This window comes from Gigantopelta aegis, chromosome 6, assembly GCF_016097555.1.
Source record: "Gigantopelta aegis isolate Gae_Host chromosome 6, Gae_host_genome, whole genome shotgun sequence".
In the NCBI taxonomy this organism is placed as follows: Eukaryota; Metazoa; Mollusca; class Gastropoda; order Neomphalida; family Peltospiridae; genus Gigantopelta; species Gigantopelta aegis.
In genome coordinates this window covers 48100606-48121826 of record NC_054704.1, presented here as the reverse complement: position 1 = coordinate 48121826, position 21221 = coordinate 48100606, and the positions used below count along the sequence as shown (strand labels likewise).

The window sequence follows — 21221 nt, the reverse complement described above, 5'->3', positions numbered from 1 at the left end:
GCTCGTGGCTAATCAAATTCGGCGAAAGGCCAAATGACGATTCTTCATCACAGAAAACAATCTGCGGAGAGCATATGCTCATACATTTTGCATTCAATGGATGTGTATAATTGCCAGTAAAAGCAAGCCAATTTGTTTTCGCCACAATTAGTAGGTCCGTGCCCTCAAGACGACACGTTAATTATTTCTCAGGAGCGGGACTTTTTTTTTCCACAGATGTTAGCTCGGTGGTCAGAATGTCTGCTCGAGGTGTGACAGGTCACAAGATCGATCCACCCTCAATAGATACAACAAGTTTTTACCCATTTCTGTGTTCCATGACTGGTAAAGCAAAGGCTGTTGTAAGTGCTTTCCTGTGCATATAAAAGGCTACTTGATACAAAGAATAATAAATTAATAATCTCTGTACAGGCTGTGGTATGTGCTATCCTGTCAGTGTGATGCTGCATATAAAAGATCCCTTGCTACTAATGAAAAAAATGTAGCAGGTTTCCTCTCTAAGACTATATGTCACAATTACCAACTGTTTCAGCATATTCCACAGCAACATCATCATCAATTTTATGTGACTAAAAGTACATGTAAGCTATTTTCACTAACATTATGGTAACACATTTCAATGTTGTAAATCACTTACATTAGCTAACATTAGTGTAAAAGGAATCATGAATGTATCCAAGCACTCAAACTAATAGCTACAGTACAATTCAGGATTCATTGTCATTTGCGTAGCCATAATTCGACAATAAACCAAATTATCTATAACAAATTGGATATGATGACTGTATGGCTGATTGAACAAAGTACTTTATCAAACATATATATTTACAGGTAAAACTTTGTTGGACCACTTACAATGTAGTACCTGTAGGTCAATTATCAGGGTAAAATGGGTATGAAGACAAATAAAATTAAATCTGAAAAAGATTTGTGTATAAGTTAACGTTTTGACAAATTAATTAATCTTATCATTACTGTATGATTTTCTTAATGCTAACCCTAAACGTAACCCATTTTCTTTCTGGGGGAGGCCCCCATACCCTCCTGTTGACTGTGGTTGCATTTAATTTCATAGTGCCATACCCAGAAATTTCTTTCTGGCAGAAACACTGACTGTTTGCGAGTATCATGGTTTCTGACGGAGGGTACTGAGGGTAAACTTACATACCCTAAAATCTTTGAAATTAATGCATATGGGCCGAATTTACGAAGCCTGTTTTTCTTAAAACGCAGGTGTTTAAGAATTGTAAATGTATGTAGTTACAGACGTGTAAGTCTAAAACAGGTGTTTAAGCATTGTAAATGTATGTAGTTACAGACGTGTAAGTCTAAAACAGGTGTTTAAGCATTGTAAATGTATGTAGTTACAGACGTGTAAGTCTAAAACAGGTGTTTAAGCATTGTAAATGTATGTAGTTACAGAGGTGTTTAAACATTGTAAATGTATGTAGTTACAGATGTGTAAGTCTAAAACAGGTGTTTAAGCATTGTAAATGTATGTAGTTACACATTTGTAAGTCTAAAACAGGTGTTTAAGCATTGTAAATGTATGTAGTTACATGTGTGTAAGTCTAAAACAGGTGTTTAAGCATTGTAAATGTATGTAGTTACACGCGTGTAAGTCTAAAACAGGTGTTTAAGCATTGTAAATGTATGTACACATGTAGTTACACACGTGTAAGACTAAAACAGGTGTTTAAGCATTGTAAATGTATGTAGTTACACGCGTGTAAGTCTAAAACAGGTGTTTAAGCATTGTAAATGTATGTAGTTACAGACGTGTAAGTCTAAAACAGGTGTTTAAGCATTGTAAATGTATGTAGTTACACGTGTGTAAGTCTAAAACAGGTATTTAAGCATTGTAAATGTATGTAGTAACACGTGTGTAAGTCTAAAACAGGTGTTTATAAGCATTGTAAATGTATGTAGTTACAGACGTGTAAGTCTAAAACAGGTTTATAAGCATTGTAAATGTATGTAGTTACACGTGTGTAAGTCTAAAACAGGTGTTTAAGCATTGTAAATGTATGTAGTTACACGTGTGTAAGTCTAAAACAGGTATTTAAGCATTGTAAATGTATGTAGTAACACGTGTGTAAGTCTAAAACAGGTGTTTATAAGCATTGTAAATGTATGTAGTTACAGACGTGTAAGTCTAAAACAGGTTTATAAGCATTGTAAATGTATGTAGTTACACGTGTGTAAGTCTAAAACAGGTGTTTAAGCATTGTAAATGTATGTAGTTACAGACGTGTAAGTCTAAAACATGTGTTTAAGCATTGTAAATGTATGTAGTTACAGACGTGTAAGTCTAAAACATGTGTTTAAGCATTGTAAATGTACGTAGTTACAGATGTGTAAGTCTAAAACAGTTTTTAAGCATTGTGTAAGCAGATTGTACAGGTGTTTAAGCATTGTAAATGTATGTAGTTACACGCGTGTAAGTCTAAAACAGGTATTTAAGCATTGTAAATGTATGTAGTAACACGTGTGTAAGTCTAAAACAGGTGTTTATAAGCATTGTAAATGTATGTAGTTACAGACGTGTAAGTCTAAAACAGGTTTATAAGCATTGTAAATGTATGTAGTTACACGTGTGTAAGTCATGTGTAAATAGTACGTGTGTAAGTCTAAAACAGGTGTTTATAAGCATTGTAAATGTATGTAGTTACAGACGTGTAAGTCTAAAACAGGTTTATAAGCATTGTAAATGTATGTAGTTACACGTGTGTAAGTCTAAAACAGGTGTTTAAGCATTGTAAATGTATGTAGTTACAGACGTGTAAGTCTAAAACATGTGTTTAAGCATTGTAAATGTACGTAGTTACAGATGTGTAAGTCTAAAACATGTGTTTAAGCATTGTAAATGTATGTAGTTACAGATGTGTAAGTCTAAAACAGGTTTTTAAGCATTGTAAATGTATGTAGTTACACGCGTGTAAGTCTAAAACAGGTGTTTAAGCATTGTAAATGTATGTAGTTACACGTGTGTAAGTCTAAAACAGGTATTTAAGCATTGTAAATGTATGTACAACATAAACAGGCTTTGTAAATTTGGCCATATATGTTTAATTTTCAAATCAATGATAGTAAGAGAACTGCTGTTTAAAATTTAACAAAGCACATGACATGCTGTGGTCCATTTCAAAACATTTCAAACCCATACTCACCTAATAGGGGCATTTATAGTCTGGATGTTTTTTAGGAGTTTTTTCGTACCCACAAATTATTTTCTAGCAGAAAGCCCAAGTATGGTTTTATTCCATTTGAAAAATGTGACGTGTATTAACTTGGCCAGATTACAACCTACTTGGCCAGATTACAACCTACTTGTACAAATGTACATACATGTACACAAATATAAATTGTCAATACACATATTACTGGTAACGTAGGAGAGTAGAACTTTAATGGAACATGAATTCTCTGGAATTAAGTGTCTCACCTACTACAACTGAATCACAATTTGGTGATTAAAGAAACCATTTGTGATTAATCTAGTTATTTAAGAAAATAATAATCGAACTGAATATTCTTGAAAGCAACTGTGAAGGGTTTAGCCAAGTTTCCTTGTTAAATGACTTATAATTTGTGAGAAATGGAGCTAAAGGCAAAAATAGAATATTGGAGATAAACATAAAAGTTGATCACATTGCCAGAAAAATAATGCCAACATGTATATCTTAAATACTGACTTTGTGAAGGAAAAACAAAAAGTAATTGCAAACGAAATAACAATATAAAAAGATTTTCAACAAAATGTAGGAATTTCACATTACAAACTCTCACAGATCGATGTCATACTACATAGTTAACGCTAAAAAAACACCACTTTTTTTCTAAATACAGTGTGTCCACTGACTTGAAATGAAAATAAAGGAGATAAAGCTGTAGGCGTTATTTGCCGTCGTAACGCAGTCGTGGGGGTGAGTTCAAGAGGGTGGGGGATGTCCCCCCCCCTCCCCCCGCCTTTCATCTGTCGAAATTTGGGGGAAAAAACAAAGTGACCTGAGATGCATTTCAACAGCATCTAAAGTCCCATTGGATACTGGCTCTCTACCTGTAACAATCCTGCACAAGGCTAAAGATATAGCTGGCATGGGCAAGGACGCTAATCTTGAAGGCTGTTATCACTATTGAGTCCTGCCTACCCTCTTTTTAAAAACTAAGGACTGGTGGAGGCCTATCTTTTTACACCATAGATGGAGAGCTATACACTTATAATATAGACATGAATGAGAAAATAGACAATACACCCATATAAACCAGTGTTTTATTGCAGAAAGAGCTCAATTTGAAAGTATAAAAGTCACTTGAATACAATTACACACTCAATTTTGATGAAATAAACCAATAAAAATGCAGACAATCTCCTTTTTTTTCAAAAAAGCAAATTTGTCCAAAAAAAGGAGGAAATAAAGGAGATCTAGCAGAATCATGAAATAAAGGAGATTCTTTGAAATAAAGGAGATGTGGACATACTGAAATATGTTATCTAATTAAATTCTAAGATTTGAAAGAAATAATTTTTCTGTTTATGCACGTATAAATAATAAAAAATAAAACAACAACATTGTGAACACTTTTAAATAATTCACGATGCAGTCATACCTTGTACACACTGCTTTTTCACAATTGATACTTGCATGAAATAAAAACTAATTGTGATTAATATTTAAATATACAAATGTATATACAGCTTATGTGGCAGTAGTGGTTTTCCTATTATCAGTAACCTTTTAACTTCAATGATCTGGTATCACTTGGCTGTTGTGTTCATTCCTGGGACATGAAGCCTGAACTTTAAAGTATTAATAATCATAAAAATATTGGTCATACGCTCCGGAAGCCAGCATCGAATATCACAAGGCAGGCTCCGACATGGAACCCACAAGTCAGAAGAAAAAGAGGCCGCCCAAAGAGCACATGTCAAAGGGACCTCCAGGTGGACACCAAGCAGACAGGATACACCTGGAGGCAGCTTGAAACCAAAGCCCAGGGCAGACAACTCTGGAAAACTGTAGTCAATGGCCTATGCCCCAGAAGGGACGACGGGGCATATGTAAGTAAGTAAGTAATCAAGAAAATAAATTATCATCCTAGTTATCATCATATCAAAAGGGAAAGAAAGAAAGAAAGAAAGAAAGAAATGTTTTATTTAACGACGCACTCAACACATTTTATTTATGGTTATATGGCGTCAGACATATGGTTAAGAACCACACAGATTTTGAGAGGAAACCCGCTGTCGCCACTACATGGGCTACTCTTTCCGATTAGCAGCAAGGGATCTTTTATTTGCGCTTCCCACAGGCAGGATAGCACAAACCATGGCCTTTGTTGAACCAGTTATGGATCACTGGTCGGTGCAAGTGGTTTACACCTACCCATTGAGCCTTGTGGAGCACTCACTCAGGGTTTGGAGTCGGTATCTGGATTAAAAATGCCCCATGCCTCAACTGGAATCCGAACCCAGTACCTACCAGCCTGTAGACCGATGGCCTAAGCACGACGCCACTGAGGCCGGTCAAAAGGGAAAGAAGACAAAGACGAGTAAACTCACCATGATACCACCATCTTGTTTTCTTTGGGTTTTTGCTGCAGGTTTTCACATAAATAGCATTATCAGGAGGACGCTTCTGAAAATGACAAAAGTAAAACAAGTGAAAAGATTTTTTTTTTTTTTTAAGAACAAAAAAAACCCCTTCAATAATAGATAATTGTCAATACTACTATAGCAAAACCCCTCTAAATTGGACACCCTCTGAAACCAAGTAAAATGTCCAGTATACAGAGGTATCCGGTTTAGAGAGGTCAAGTTCTGTATCAATTTTTAAAAAAAGAACTGTGAAAAATGTCCGGTTTGGGGGGAATTCTGGTTTTAAGAGGTTTCACGGTACCTATAGTACATGTATGTATTATCTTATATGCAATCAGTTAGTACAAAAGAAAGAAAGAAATGTTTTATTTAATGGCGCACTCAACACATTTTATTTACGGTTATATGGCATCAGACATATGGTTAAAGACCACATAGATATTGAGAGAGGAAACACACTGTCGTTACTTCATGGGCTACTCTTTTCGATTAGCAGCAAGGGATCTTTTATATGCACTATCCCACAGACAGGTTGGACATAACACAGCCTTTGATATACCAGTCGTGGTGCACTGGCTGGAACGAGAAATAGCCCAATGGGCCCACAGACATGGATCGATCCCAGGCCAACCGCGCATCGAGCGAGCGCTGTACCACTGGGCTATGTCCCGCCCCTCAGTTAGTACAATTTAATCAGTGCCAAGGTTTCAGATTACACTGGTCAAGGCAACCAATGTTATTCCCAAAATATGTATGCCCATTATACCCATAACACATGCTGACTTTGAAACACTTCACCTTAAAACCACTGCAATGTGTACAATTACCTGGATTAAAATAATTAAAAATTAATTTCTGAATGTCTACAACTATTCAGATTTACTGTTTGTTGCATTACTGCACTAAAACAACTTTGCTGTGTGCTGAGAACAGACAAAAATCCGGTTACGCACAAATTAGTGCTATCTAAAGCCTTGAGTGGCGTGGTGGTTAACCCAGTATTGCTTCAACTTAGGCTGGCGAGGGTTGGGTCCAATTGGTTTATACAGGTCACTGTGGCATAGTGGTTCTCAGCATTGCTTTAACTTTACAAGCCCAGCAGAAGCAAATTGACAGTGGTCAGGTCTAAATTATCAACTTGAAGCAACAGGGGCAGATCCAGAATTGTGTGAGGGATGTGTCCCAAAATTGTAAAAAAGCCAAATTTGTGTTTGCCAAAGGCATACAAGTGAAGCTCCCAAAGGGAGAGAGATCTTTAGCAAGATCTCGGGGTATGATCCTTCATAAAATGTTAACTGTAGATGCTCAAAGACATGCTTTTATGGCAATATACATGTAGTGTTGTTTTGTTACTATTCTGTTTGGAACATTTTGTGTGATAAAAAGATGTGAATTTTATTATTATCTGAGATATCATTTTAATGGGAAGTGGAATGTAAGCCAAGAAACAACAACTCATGTAATATTAGAAAGGAAAGGAAGGAAGGAAATGTTTTATTTAACGACGCACTCAACACATTTTATTTACATTTTATATGGCGTAAGACATATGGTTACGGACCACACAGATATTGAGAGAGGAAACTTGCTGTTGCCACTTCATGAGCTACTCTTTTCGATTAGCAGCAAGGGATCTTTTATATGCATCAACCCACAGGCAGGATACCAAAGCCTTTGTTACACCAGTTGTGGAGCACTGGCTGGAACGAGAAATAGCCCAATGGGTCTACTCACGGGGATCGATCCCAGACCGACCATGCATCAAGCGAACGCTTTACCACTGGGCTACATCCCACCCCCACATGTAATATTAAATGTATTCAACTAAGTGGGTGAATTTCGTATCAACCTCGGCAATGGTTATGAGCCCACCTCTGTCACGTGTGCCAGAACGTCCAATATTTAGGGCATAATTTTCAAAGAAATTACACAGTGGTTGCAAAACAACATGCCGCGCGTCGCATGCGACGTTTACTACCCTCATTTTCAACGTCTATTTTCGCCACAGTTGCTCAGACTCCAGTTCATATTTTCTTGGTTCTTGACTGAATGTATACCTCGGCTTCTATGGGTTAATTTCTTCAGGAAAACTTTTGAGTTTTCCACGAATACAGCGTCCATTACTGCTCATTGCTTTTGTTTTTAAAATATATTTTGTTTTGATTCATGAGCACACTAGACCCAGTGAGTTTCCGCAATCATGGAAAACGGACGGAATTCCCATTGTGAAATGGAATTTACATTTGGAAACGGAATTACGATTTTCCGCGAAGTTAAAAAATTAATTTACTGTTTTACTATTGCAACACACTGTAAAACTGATGCTTGACCCGTGCACAGTACTATTGGCAAACGCTAGACTGGATTATGCACTTCACGGTAAACCAAATGGTTACAGTGGGAACCAATCAAATACTTTGCGAATGTTAGCAAAACGTTTGCTGGCTGAACTTGGGGCTGGTTTATTGCTTGTTGCGCCTGCGCAGATGGGACAGGTTTTTTCCAGGAGTAAGTTTAGCCAGCAGTTTGTCGCTAACGCTAGTCTTGGAAGACAGATATTTACGCAACAAATTAAACCGAATGACCATTTCGGGAACCACCAGTCAAAATATGTTTGCAAACGTTTAGCAAAAAACGGCTGGCTGAACATTGCAATGTTACTTTATTTCCGCTGTTTCATGCGCATACTTCAATTTGCAGACGACGTTAGACTGTCAAAGAGATGATAAAATAAATGTTTACGTTTTGTGCACTTAATTGTTAGACAATCATGCTTTATGTAGTTATTATAATTGTAGCCTTTGCTCCTGATGTGATTTTTTGCTACTAATATGTAGGCTTACTTTGATTAAATGACAAATATCGATGCATGTCGACGCCAGTCAATTCTCGGACCCTTTATTTGTCACAACTTGTGTTAGTTCAATTGTTAATTACATATTTATTAATTGTAGTCTGAAACGGAAATGAAATGGAATTTACAAAAACATGAAACGGAATTTACAAAAATATGAAATGGAAAATAGCTTTTTTTTAAACCACTGAGTCATACTTGTTCTATTCTTGGGCAAACAATTTCACCAACTATATGCATTACAAGTGGACTACATTGCACACTTCTGTGTTAACAGACTCTGGCCCACAGAGCTCCCCCTGATTCAGACCGACGTTAATTTGGTCAGCTGGCTGTAATGGCTGGAACATTTTAATTAATACCATACATTTCATTTCAACTTATTTTCGTGCTTATATCCAATTACGGTTCAAGCACGCTGTCCTGGGCACATACACCTCAGCTATCTGGGCTGTCTGTCCGGGACAGTGGGTTAGTTGTTAGTTGGTTAGTGGTTAGTGAGAGAGAAGAGGGTGTAGTGGCCTTACACCTACCCAATGAACCCTTAAGAACTCACTCTGGTTTGGAGCCGGTACCGGGCTGCGAACCCTGTACCTACCAGCATGTAGACCGATGGCTTAACAATTGCGCCACCAAGGCCAGTTATTAATACCATACATGTGGTTTGTTTGTTGGTCTATTAATAAAGTACTGTTATATACATTATACGATCAGTTATAAATGCATACAATTATGTCCTGAGTTCTCAATTATATTTTCACTGCCTTTATCAAAATGAAACTACACATTATCGACAAAAAATGTGTAGGTAGTCTGTTTCAGTAAAGAATACTTTCAGAGTAACAAACTTTGGGCAGCCTTCACACATTTTTGTTTTCTGTTTTCTTTTTGTTTTTAATGAAAATAGTGATCCGACTAGAGGCTGACTGGCCGGAGGGAGTCCAGCACCATTACTTTGGCTGAAGGGTGTTGTGTCCAGTTGGTTTTTTACTATGGTGTAGTAGTTATTCCAGCATTTGCTTTAACTTTGGCTTCATGGTGTTTAATCTGCAGCGAACAGTAAAAACAAAGAAACAGTTGACCTCAGGATTAGCATGCTAAAACTCATTCACATGCGATGGATCGTGTCAGCTTTTGACAGGGTAGCCAAAGACCTAGCAATCGTCACACATCGCTGGCATCTTGCCGGACTATTAGACAATTAGTCTGTCTCACCTACGATGAATTGTGCTCCAGCTGTTTTATACATGTATTAGAATTTTAATCTTTGTTTGTTTTAATAATGTGTGACACATAGCTTGCTGGACAATTTGACAGTTAGTCTGTCTCACCTACATTGAATTGTTTCCAGTTTTAATTTTAATCTTTGTTTTGTTTGTGGGTCACCACAGAATGGACAATCCCCCACCACCCACCACTCACAGGCAGCTGTAAAGCCACCATACACCAGCTTCTGTTACATTATCGACTTTACATGGATAGAAAGCAATACTTGCCCTCTCGCCCAAGGCAAGTCGAAATCAATGGGAATGAGTACAATTAAAATGATGCTAGCTGGTCTGCCACGCGAGTAGATATTTTTCCAGTGTTGTTTTTACTTTTCGTTTGTTTCATGATTTGTAATCCATGTAATTAAAAAATAAATAAATAAATAAATAAAAAGTTCATAGTACATAATTTGTCTTCTAACAATAGGCCACAATTGTTGCACATACAAATGTATGTCAGTCACAGTTACATGGATTTTGACAAGTTGTCCCTGACCACTATAGAGGGTGGAGGAGTTAATGACCTTTTAATGGGGACTAATAACTTTACTAGACTATTGGTTCCTCAATCCAATGGAAATATTTTTTTTAAATTGTATCCCTGCTTTCACTGATCATTAACTTCAATCCAATGGAAATATTTTTGAAACATTTATCCCTGTTTTCACTAACCATTAACCTCAATCCAATGGAAATATTTTTGAAACATTTATCCTTGCTTTCACTAACCATTAACCTCAATCCAATGGAAATATATTTTTTTAAATGTATTCCTGCTTTAATTAACCATTAATCTCAATCCAATGGAAATATTTTTTTTTAAATTATCCCTGCTTTCACTAACCATTAACCACAATCCAATGGAAATATTTTTTAAAATGTATTCCTGCTTTCACTAATCATTACTGTAACCTGAATCCAATGGAAATCTTATTTTAATTTATCCCTGCTTTCACTAACCAATAACCTCAATCCAATGGAAATATTTTAAAAACTGTTATCCCTGCTTTCACTAACCATTAACCTCAATCCAATGGAAATATTAAAAGAAAATTATCCCTGTTTTCACTAACCATTAACCTCAATCCAATGGAAATGGGTGTTTTAATTATCCCTGCTTTTACTAACCATTAACCTCAATCCAATGGAAATGGGTTTTAATTATCCCTGCTTTCACTAACCATTAACCTTAATCCAATGGAAATATTTTTTTTAATTATCCGTGCTTTCACTAACCATTAACCTCAATCCAATGGAAATATATTTTTAAAAATGTATCTTTGCTTTCACTAACCATTAACCTCTCACCTGGGCAGACTGCTGAAGTACATGTGTATGTTCAGAGCAGCATGCTTCAAATGTCTTCGGATAATACATGTTAAAAATAATTTGAAATTCAATTCCTCTTTGTAAACTGGTTACAGTGTGGGTCTTTTTCACATTGATTTTTAATACCAAACAGGTATATGTTTAATAAAGTTTATGGTGCATTTTACATGCTATGCAGTCGGTTGGAAAATGCACATGAAAAAAAGTTTGTTTCAAATGTTTAACGACACCACCAGAGCATATTGATTTATTAATCATCATAATTATTGTTAGTTTGTTGTCATTTTTTTCCTTTAAGCAGTGTAAGATGACAACCCTGGCCATTAAGAAAATCACCACAGCAAAAACTACATGTAAATGTATGTGGTGGAAAAATAGTTTCCACAGCAGCAGTTTTCATGGCAGTTTCGCAGTTAATGTCAAAGAAAGGAGTTTAATTTGTCAGTATTATTAAAATAAAGAATTCGTTAAGAAAAGTGACATAGAAAATTGAAAGTTCCATGCAGCAGAAAACTAAAAACACAGTGTCAATCTTCATGGCAGTGTTAACTGTCATGGCATTTACTGAAATAAGTTGAGAAATGTCGTTCAGGTTAACAGGTGGTTACGTCATGTCAAGGAGGTAGAGAATGGTACTGTGCTCTCTACAAAATTTTATGAAACTAAAGCTCAACCAGCTAAATTTGGATTAGTTTGATTATACATACAATGTACATACATAGAGATTATCATACGAGCTTGTGTGTCATACTAATTTTACGAAACAAGTGTCAGGATTTTTGTATTGCCCGAGCGAGAGCAATACATGATGCCTGACACGAGTTTCGTAAAATCAGTACAGTGCTGTTAATCGAAGAGTAGCCCATGAAATGGTAACAGCGGGTTTCCTCTCTCAATATCTGTGTGGTCCTGAACCATGTCTGATGCCATATAACCATAAATAAAATGTATTAAATAAAACATTTCCTTTCCACTAGAGCACACTGATTTATTAACCATCAACTATTGGGTGTCAAACATTTGGTAATTTTTTACTAATAGTCTTACCCACTATATTTTTCCATTAGTAGCAAGGGATCTTTTATATGCACCATCCTACAGACAGGATAGCACATACCACAACCTTCGACATACCAGTCGTGGTGTACTGGTTGGAATGAGAAATAGCCTGATGGGCCCACCGACAGATGAATGATATAATGCAAACTTCTGTTGTTCATATATTCTTGCACAACATAACATTTGTTTAACAGTCTTAAATGTAGAAGTGATATATTATGTACTACCAAGAATATTACAATAGGGCAACGTTTTAAAAACTGCTTAATAAATTATGTTAATGAGTTACCTGTCACTGTCAACATTATGTTAATGAGCTACCTGTCACAGTCAACATTATGTTAATGAGCTAATTTTTAACACTGTCAATATAAAAATCCTTCTATCTATTTTGTATATTTTGTATTACATGGACATAATTTGCAGGTTATCAACAAATATTTAAAACAAGAAGTGAAGCTCTTAGAATTTATTTATTTTTTAGTTTGTATCACTGTTCCACAAAAGAAATGTATTCAATCAATGTTTAGATACTCTGAACTGGCTGCCTAATAGTATCTTCCAAAACCATTTATTGACATGTATTTTGAAAACAGTACATACATTTATTCATCTTTTAGTTAATGACTTACTGACAAGCACATGTCACCCTAGCAACAGCTGTGCCAGATTACCTACATGTATAATTACGTATAATTAATCCTTGTAATTTCCTAGTAAAAAAAAGAAGAAAAACAAAGATTATAGTAGTTGTTTTAAAAACTTTGTATTGTAAACATTGACTGAAATAATATTTTTAAGGTATTACCATTATGAAGGATTATGGCATAACACTTTACATTCATTCATTATACATCTTTTGAAATGTTTTCACATTCCATGAGAAAATGTAATGTAGGATAAAATGTTGAACTACATTTTGTTTAGACACCTGTTTTTCTTAAATGCAGGTGTTTAAGTATTGTAAATGTACATAGTTACACACATGTAAGACATAAACAGGCTTTGTAAATTCGGCCCATTGTCTTAATCACATAACTGTTTTGTCATTCGGAATTCGCATCTTTGGTCAGTGAACTGCATCTTGAAAATTTACTTTGGAAAGAAAGACTTGGTGGGAAAATATGATCTAGATGAAATGACCAGTATGAGAAGTTGCCTGACCATTTGAAACTGAAGGAAAGAAAGAAAGAAATGTTTTATTTAACGACGCACTCAACACATTTTATTTACGGTTATATGGCGTCAGACATATGGTTAAGGACCACACAGATTTTGAGAGGAAACCCGCTGTCTCCACTACATGGGCTACTCTTTCTGATTAGCAGCAAGGGATCTTTTATTTGCGCTTCCCACAGGCAGGATAGCACAAACCATGGCGTTTGTTGAACCAGTTATGGATCACTGGTCGGTGCAAGTGATTTACACCTACCCATTGAGCCTTGCAGAGAACTCACTCAGGGTTTGGAGTCGGTATCTGGATTAAAAATCCCATGCCTCGACTGGGATCCGAACCTAGTACCTACCAGCCTGTAGACCGATGGCCTAACCACGATGCCACAGAGGCCGGTTGAAACTGAAGGATAACTGAGTCTATTTGTCTCTTTAACATATTCAAGCTGATATCTCTGCACCAAGCAGACCCAGCTGTGATGGTATATTCCATCAACCACAATGGTATACTGATGGAAAGAAATAAGGGCACATTTTGTACTGAAGTCCAAATTTCAGTCACTGAAATGTCGTGTGTAAAATTCAAGGATTTAATTAGGGACTCAATGCCAGTAATATGAGCCTGAATGTCAGTAACACAGTTAACTTCCTAACACTGGATAAGGGTTTTGACTGCAGTCACTCTTTGCTGTTAGATTTCCTACGATATCTTATTTCTTTCTATCAGTATATTTGATTGCATTTGTAAAATCTGTGATGCTATACAAACATAGATTCCCTTTCTGATGAAGAGTTTAATGTTGTTTTCAATGGATATGAGAAAAAAAGTTTCTAAACTGAGCATATTAATTGAGACTGACTAATTACAAATGCCGTATTGCATGTTTTGGGGGGGGGGGGGGGGGGGGTTAATAAGGGTTTACACAACAGTATTTACATATAGGGCACAGTTATACACATTTATGCAAAAATATATTTGCATTACCTCATGACTCAATGGAAATTTGCTCCTTGTGTAAAGCTGCACATATGTGTAACTGCATTTACATGACTAATTGACATAGGTATGTATAATTTACACACATGTGCAAATATACACTAGTATGTAAATGTAAATAGGTACATGCGAATAGGGTAGAAGTATCATGAACTTTCCTAGAATAATTTTAAAATGCAGACCTTGAAGTTTATTTTACGAAAATGTTTGTAAATGAATTAATAATCACCAAATATGTGATGGCTTTATGCAGTTTCTTTCCCAAGTACATACTAACCTTGTCTTTACAGCTGGACAGCATGCTAACCACAGACAAACACACGGACACAACAGACAGGGCTGGTGACCAGTCGTCAGTTAAAATTGAAAGACATATATGACCATTGCTGTACACATGAGGATGAATTGGGATGTTGGGAGCAAGAAATGTGACCTGAAATATACAAATAAAACGATACAATAATGAATTGTTGCTTGCTTGTATAGATGGATGGATGGATGGATGGATGGATGGAAGGATGGATGGATGGATGGGTGGATGGGTGGATGTGTGGATGTGTGGATGGATGGATGGATGGATGGATGGATGAGTGGATTTGTGGATGTGTGGATGTGTGGATGGATGGATGGATGGATGGATGGATGGATGGATGGATGGATGGATGGATGGATGGATAAATGAATGGACAAACAGATGGATAGAATGAAAGAAATTGTTTTTAAATTTAATTAAATGAATTTACTGTTACAGTATTGCCTGTCAGTGGCAAAGTACAGATTACATGATTATAATATGCTTAGATTAGTAATATTCTATGGTGAATTAAAAACATATGACAATCAAAGTTTTAAAAATAAACATTTAACTCAAATATAGTACCACCCGTACTGTGTTAAAAAGAATGTCTCTCTTGTGAGACCACATTCTGAAACTCCTTTACATGGCTGCCAAACACATATAAAGGGAAGTAATTCGAGACTGGTAATAGATATTTAAAACAAAAACTTGATCCAGGAGATAATACATTTGTTTATATATAAATAAGTACACATATTCTATATAATAAAATGCCTTGCCTATCAAAAACAGATTTGGTGTTAAAAATTATGAAACAATTCAATTAGGCTAAAGGTACATTCTGAGTTTGCTGCACTTTTTAAGATGTTATTAACAGAGACGTTTTAATTACTGCAATTACATATCAAATATATATTTCTGCATAAAATATTAGTGGCTGTATATTAAACGTGTTTCTGATCGTTCTAACATTTGTACTAGGTTAAATTTCATTTTATTTCTTAAAATGTTTTTTTCGTACATACGAAATTATTTGCAGACAAAATCCAGTTTGGGCTTCTTACAAATATTAAAATGACCAGAAACATATTGAATATATCGATACTGGTATTCTAAACCAGAAAATATATTTAATATGTAAGTTTAATCGTAGAAATATTTTATTAGTCGGAAACATCTTACAATGCAGCAAACTCAGGAATGTCCCTTTAATTAATTCTAAATGTTTTAACATATTCAGAGCTAGCTGCAAAAATATAAAACAAAGGTAAATAGCAGCAGTAAAATAACACCTGTTGCTCGTCTATTGACGTTCTTGAGCAAGAGAAACATAAACACAAACAGGATGCTATTTGTTAACTTACTTGAGGAGAATCAAAAGGATATCTTGATCCGAATTTGAACTGTAACTGAAATTTTTCGCCTTCATACAGGGTGCCAGGTGCACCTTCTAAATCAATAATCCACCTGAAACCACACAGTAATAAAAATGTTTCAGAATGTTTTCAAACTGCGCGATCATCCAATACAATCTGATTATATCAGAAACGAAAAACCTTCCATTTAAACTGCACTATCATCCAATACAATCTGATTATATCATAAATGAAAACCTTCAATTTAAACTGCATTCTCATCCAATACAATCTGATTATATCAGATACGAAAACCGTCAATTTAAACTGCACTATCATCCAATGCAATCTGATTACTAAGTATATACTACTCAAAAGAATTTAAGGGTCAAAAATTTATAACCAAATAAGTTTCAGAGTGTATTAGATTGATGATGTAAACTACACCAAAAATTTAATTTATTGTTCCATATTTACAAAAAACCACAAATAAACATCACTCTATACAAGAAAGTCACATGACATGCTGTCAAAGTTGAAGGTTGTCAAACATGGATTTTACACATTAGAACATTCGTTTAATAGTGTGTGAATCCACCCCTGGTGCGAATACACTCGACACATCGTTGCCTCATGCTGTTGATCAGACATCTGAAGAACTCTTGGGGAATGGCCTGCCACTCTGCCATAAGAAGTTGACCCAGATCATGAAGGTTGGCCGGAGGGGCATGTTTATCCCAAACTCTCCTGCCTAATTTGTCCCAGGCGTTCTCTATTGGGGCCAAGTCAGGCGAATATGCTGGCCAATCCATCCTGGCGATACCTTGTTGTCTGAGAAAGTCCGTTACCACCCTGGCGCGGTGGGGTCTGGAATTGTCATCCTGCAGAACTGCCCCACCGCCAATCTGCTGAAGGCCTGGGAGAACCAACGGCCAGATAATCTCATTCAGATAGCGGATTCCATTCAGATTGCCATCCACCACATAGAGGGGGGTCCTGTGGTGGATAGAGATGCCGCCCCACACCATGACGCTGCCACCACCGAACCGGTGATGTTGTCTAACGTTAACGTCAGCGAAGCGCTCCCCAGGACGTCTGTAGACACGAACCCGACCGTCGTTGAACTGGAGACTAAATCTGGACTCATCAGTGAACATCACTCGACCCCACTGAACACGTTGCCACCGCAGATGAAGTGTGCACCAGTGACGTCTGGCCGTTCTGTGACGTGGTAGGAGTGGTGGTCGAACAGCCTGGCGACGGCAGCGTAGATTATTGGCTTTCAGACGATTGCGTATGGTTTGATCAGACACTCAAGTTCCAGTCGCAGTCCGCAGATTGTCACGTAATCAGCGTGCAGTGGTTGTGCGTTGACGTACAGCCATATTGGTGATGTAGCGGTCCTCTCTATTTGTAGTGCTTCGGGGTCTTCCCGAACGTGGACGATTTCGAACAGAATTCGTTGCTTGGTACCGTTGCCACAGTCGACCAACGACACTCTGACTGCCACCAAGTCTCAGAGCAACATTTCTTTGCGTATTGCCATCCTGAAGCCAAGCAATAGCCCTTCCTCGACCTTCGATAGTCAGTTGACGTCGTACCATTGTCGAATTTGGAGTGTGCACCGCACACAAACGCAAGCTCCAATTATACGGAAATTCAGCATTGGGAACATGGAATACACATGCAAAGCGTGCAAATTAAGCGCTTTGTGAAAAAGCAAGTTATGGGTACTTAGCAGACCTTTTGCCCTAATTTACGTGCAAATGTAAGCATGTTTTCGCCATTAAAACTAGTCGACAGTGTCAATGACAGTGGATTTTAATTCATTTATGGGTTGCTTAGACCCACTTTCGTCAAAATGGAACAATACCATGTGTGACATTATGGTCTAGCTAATATAATTGACATTCAGAAAATAATGTCGAAAATATCGTCTGACCCTTAAATTCTTTTGAGTAGTATATATCAAATACAAAAACATTCAATTTAAATTGCACTATCATTCAATACAATTTAATTATATTAGATACGAAAACATTCAATTTAAACTGCATTATCATCCAATACAATCTGATTATATCAGATACAAAAACATTTAATTTAAACTGCACTATCATCCAATACAATCTGCTTATACCAGAAACAAAAACATTCAATTTAAACTGCACTATCATCCAATACAATCTGATTATATCAGAAACAAAAACATGCAATTTAAACTGCACTATCATCCAATACAATCTGATTATATCAGATACAAAAACTTTCAATTTAAACAGCACTATCATCCAATACAATCTGATTATACCAGATACGAAAAGCTTCCATTTAAACTGCACTATCATTCAATACAATCTGATTATATCAGAAACAAAAACATTCAATTTAAACTGCACTATCATCCAATACAAGCCGATTATATCAGAAATGAAAACATTCAATTTAAACTGCAACCATCAACATGTATGCATCTTTGTTTTGTTTTTGTTTTGGGGGTTTTGTTTGCTTTTTAAACCATAATAGAGTAACATAAAAAGTAATAAGCAACATTTTGTGGATATATATTATGTGTGACATGGATACATGTATTACTAGAAGTACAAACAAAAGAGGAACATCTACAATTATCATGTAGATGTAGTAAATATTTTCCAATTAACGTACACCAACAAAAAGTACGTAAATGTATTATCACTGTAAATTAATAATATTCAATACAAGAAAAAGGTACCTAGTAAGTTTTCTTAGATCACTTTAAAAAAAAACCTCAAATTGCTCGTAAAATGTATGTGATATTCATTTAACAATAAAAGGTGCTCTATAGACTCTAAATATTTTTACAGCATTTCAGACCAAATTTGTGAAAATTATTTTATTCAAAAATAGCGAAGCTGAAATCCAATAAGAAGAAAAATAATTACAACCCTGTGATTAGAAAAAACAACAAGATAGATAGCAAAAAGTGGGTATGTTTAAGGGAGGTAATTCAAGCTAGTCACATATCAAAAGATATTTCCATCATCCCAAGAAGAATTTACAATATATCAGCCTGAAATACATTCTGTAACTTTAACTACCCAGTGCAAACAGCTGGGTTGAAACATCAATACAAGACCTCTTGATCTTGTCACAATACCCAATCATACGTAGCAGTACACAGTTATAATGCTTAGTACCAGCTGGAAAAAGGTAGGGTAGGGATGGGTTTCTTGTCTTCTACAATTAATTGTTATTAATTTAGGTTTCCCATTAAAGAATAAATTGCTTCTGACCCAGTTCACATGGATTAACATGTTACAAAATATAAACTGATACGTTTATAAACAACTGATACTGATTAGTGTGCTCTGTGAAATACATGTATAAGGTTATGAGTAGAAAAGGTACCCATTTCAGAGAGTATCAAATGATATGACAAAATACAAGAAACCCCAAAACATACAAACAAACAAACATACACACACATGCATGCACACAGGAATAAATGAATGTTTATTGAAAGAAAGACATGTTTTATTTAACGATGCACTCAACACATTTTATTTACAGTCATATGGCATCACACATATGGTTAAGGACCACACAGATATTGAGAGAGGAAACCCGCTGTCACCACTTCATGGGCTACACTTTCCGATTAGCCTTTGATATACCAGTCGTGGTGCACTGGATGGAACGAGAAATAGCCTAATGGGCCCACCAACAGGGATCGATCCTACACCGACCGCGCATCGAGCGAATGCTGTACTACTGGGCTACGTCCCGCCCCGAATGTTTATTGACACCCCAGCACAACAATACATATCGGCTATTGGCACAACAATACATATCGGCTACTGGCACAACAATACATATCGGCTACTGGCACAACAATACATATCGGCTACTGGCACAACAATACATATCGGCTATTGGGTATCATAAAAGGTAAGTATATGAAAATTCACACAGGCATCAAAATAAGCATGATGTCTGTAAAGCTTACCACAATGTATATGGATTATGACATGTTTATCAAATTTACGATTCCCACTCATTCATTTCACAGCTCTCATTGTACTGATACTTGTATGCATATAATATTTGATAAAAATCACAACTGATCAAAAGCTTGGGGGGTTAGTTTTTATTTAATTAAGATTTTGTAGAGAACAAAGTACCGGTACCGTTCTTGACTTTCTCGACTTATTTCAATGCCTGCATATCCACACACAAACACACACACAAACACACAGACACACACACACTGCATTTAGTAAGAAAGGAATGAAAGTTTACGAACACACCAGCACCAACCAAAACAGCTGATAGTGCTGGCTGTTCATTAGTAGGTGACAGGCAGTGATTTCTGGTTGCTGCTACTGCAACCACCATCTGCTGTTCATGCTTACAGTTATATAATACAGCTCATTGGTTTGGTTGATACAGCTGTCTAGATTTCTCAAACAGCCTGTATATACTTTCAAAGACAATAAACAGAGATACATACAGGGTCAGCATTTAGGACAGGAAAGGTAATTTTGAAACAACATCCAATCAGGATCAATAACAAATAATTGTAGAAGACAAGAACCCAATCCTTACCAAACTCTCTTTTCCAGCTAGTAATAACTTGTTATGACCCTAGGTACAGTACCATGTTTTCAGATATGTATATACCAAATGTGTATCAGTGGTTTAATGACTGTTGCAAATTTAGTTTTACTGACAACACATTAGCAGAAACAAATGGTGATTCAGTGATAAATTTTAAATTGTGATCGATTAAATGGAATTTGCCTTTTATCAACCAATCTTCGATTATTCAAATTAATCAGACTGCCACTAGTATCTTGCTGGCTGCAGTGTATGAATAAGGAAATGAAACATAAACTAAAAATGTATTATCAATTACGACAACTGATCATTTACTGGTTGTTGTAAAGTAATTTTTTATCTTAAAATTTCACCAGGGGCCTAATTCAAAAAGGTCTCTTAGGCTCTGCTAGACAACAAAGCATCCTCTTTGCAAGTCTTTTAGCATTGCACTGCAAGATTGCAAAGTTGTGAGACTTTAGTGAATTAGGCCCCAGATTCCCAGCCATATTGAGTACTGTGTGTGACCAACGCTGCAAACAAAAGATGAACTTACTCAGAAAAGTTACTTGAAAGTCTGTCGGAGTCAACTCTAACACCAACCGGTGGATCTTTCAGTAACGCCTGAAGCTCCTTCTGAAGCCTCTTCTGCGAAATACAAAACATGAAAGTGGTTATAGTGAACCAGTGATTACAGTTTGAAAACTGTTG

At 36.2% G+C, this 21221-nt stretch overlaps 1 protein-coding gene across 1 annotated transcript in view; it reads right to left on the bottom strand.

Moving 5' to 3' along the window:
• The window catches only part of LOC121375007 (ubiquitin-conjugating enzyme E2 W-like), a 44091-nt gene extending 22870 nt beyond the window's left edge, over positions 1-21221 (bottom strand). Inside the window, exons 1-4 of the mRNA XM_041502197.1 lie at positions 21067-21221; positions 15942-16044; positions 14557-14712; positions 5564-5639 (exon numbers count right to left, since the gene is read on the bottom strand). Of these exons, the coding sequence (XP_041358131.1) occupies positions 5564-5639; positions 14557-14712; positions 15942-16044; positions 21067-21176 (445 nt within the window). The 5' untranslated portion in view covers positions 21177-21221. The remainder of the gene's footprint in view (positions 1-5563; positions 5640-14556; positions 14713-15941; positions 16045-21066) is intronic.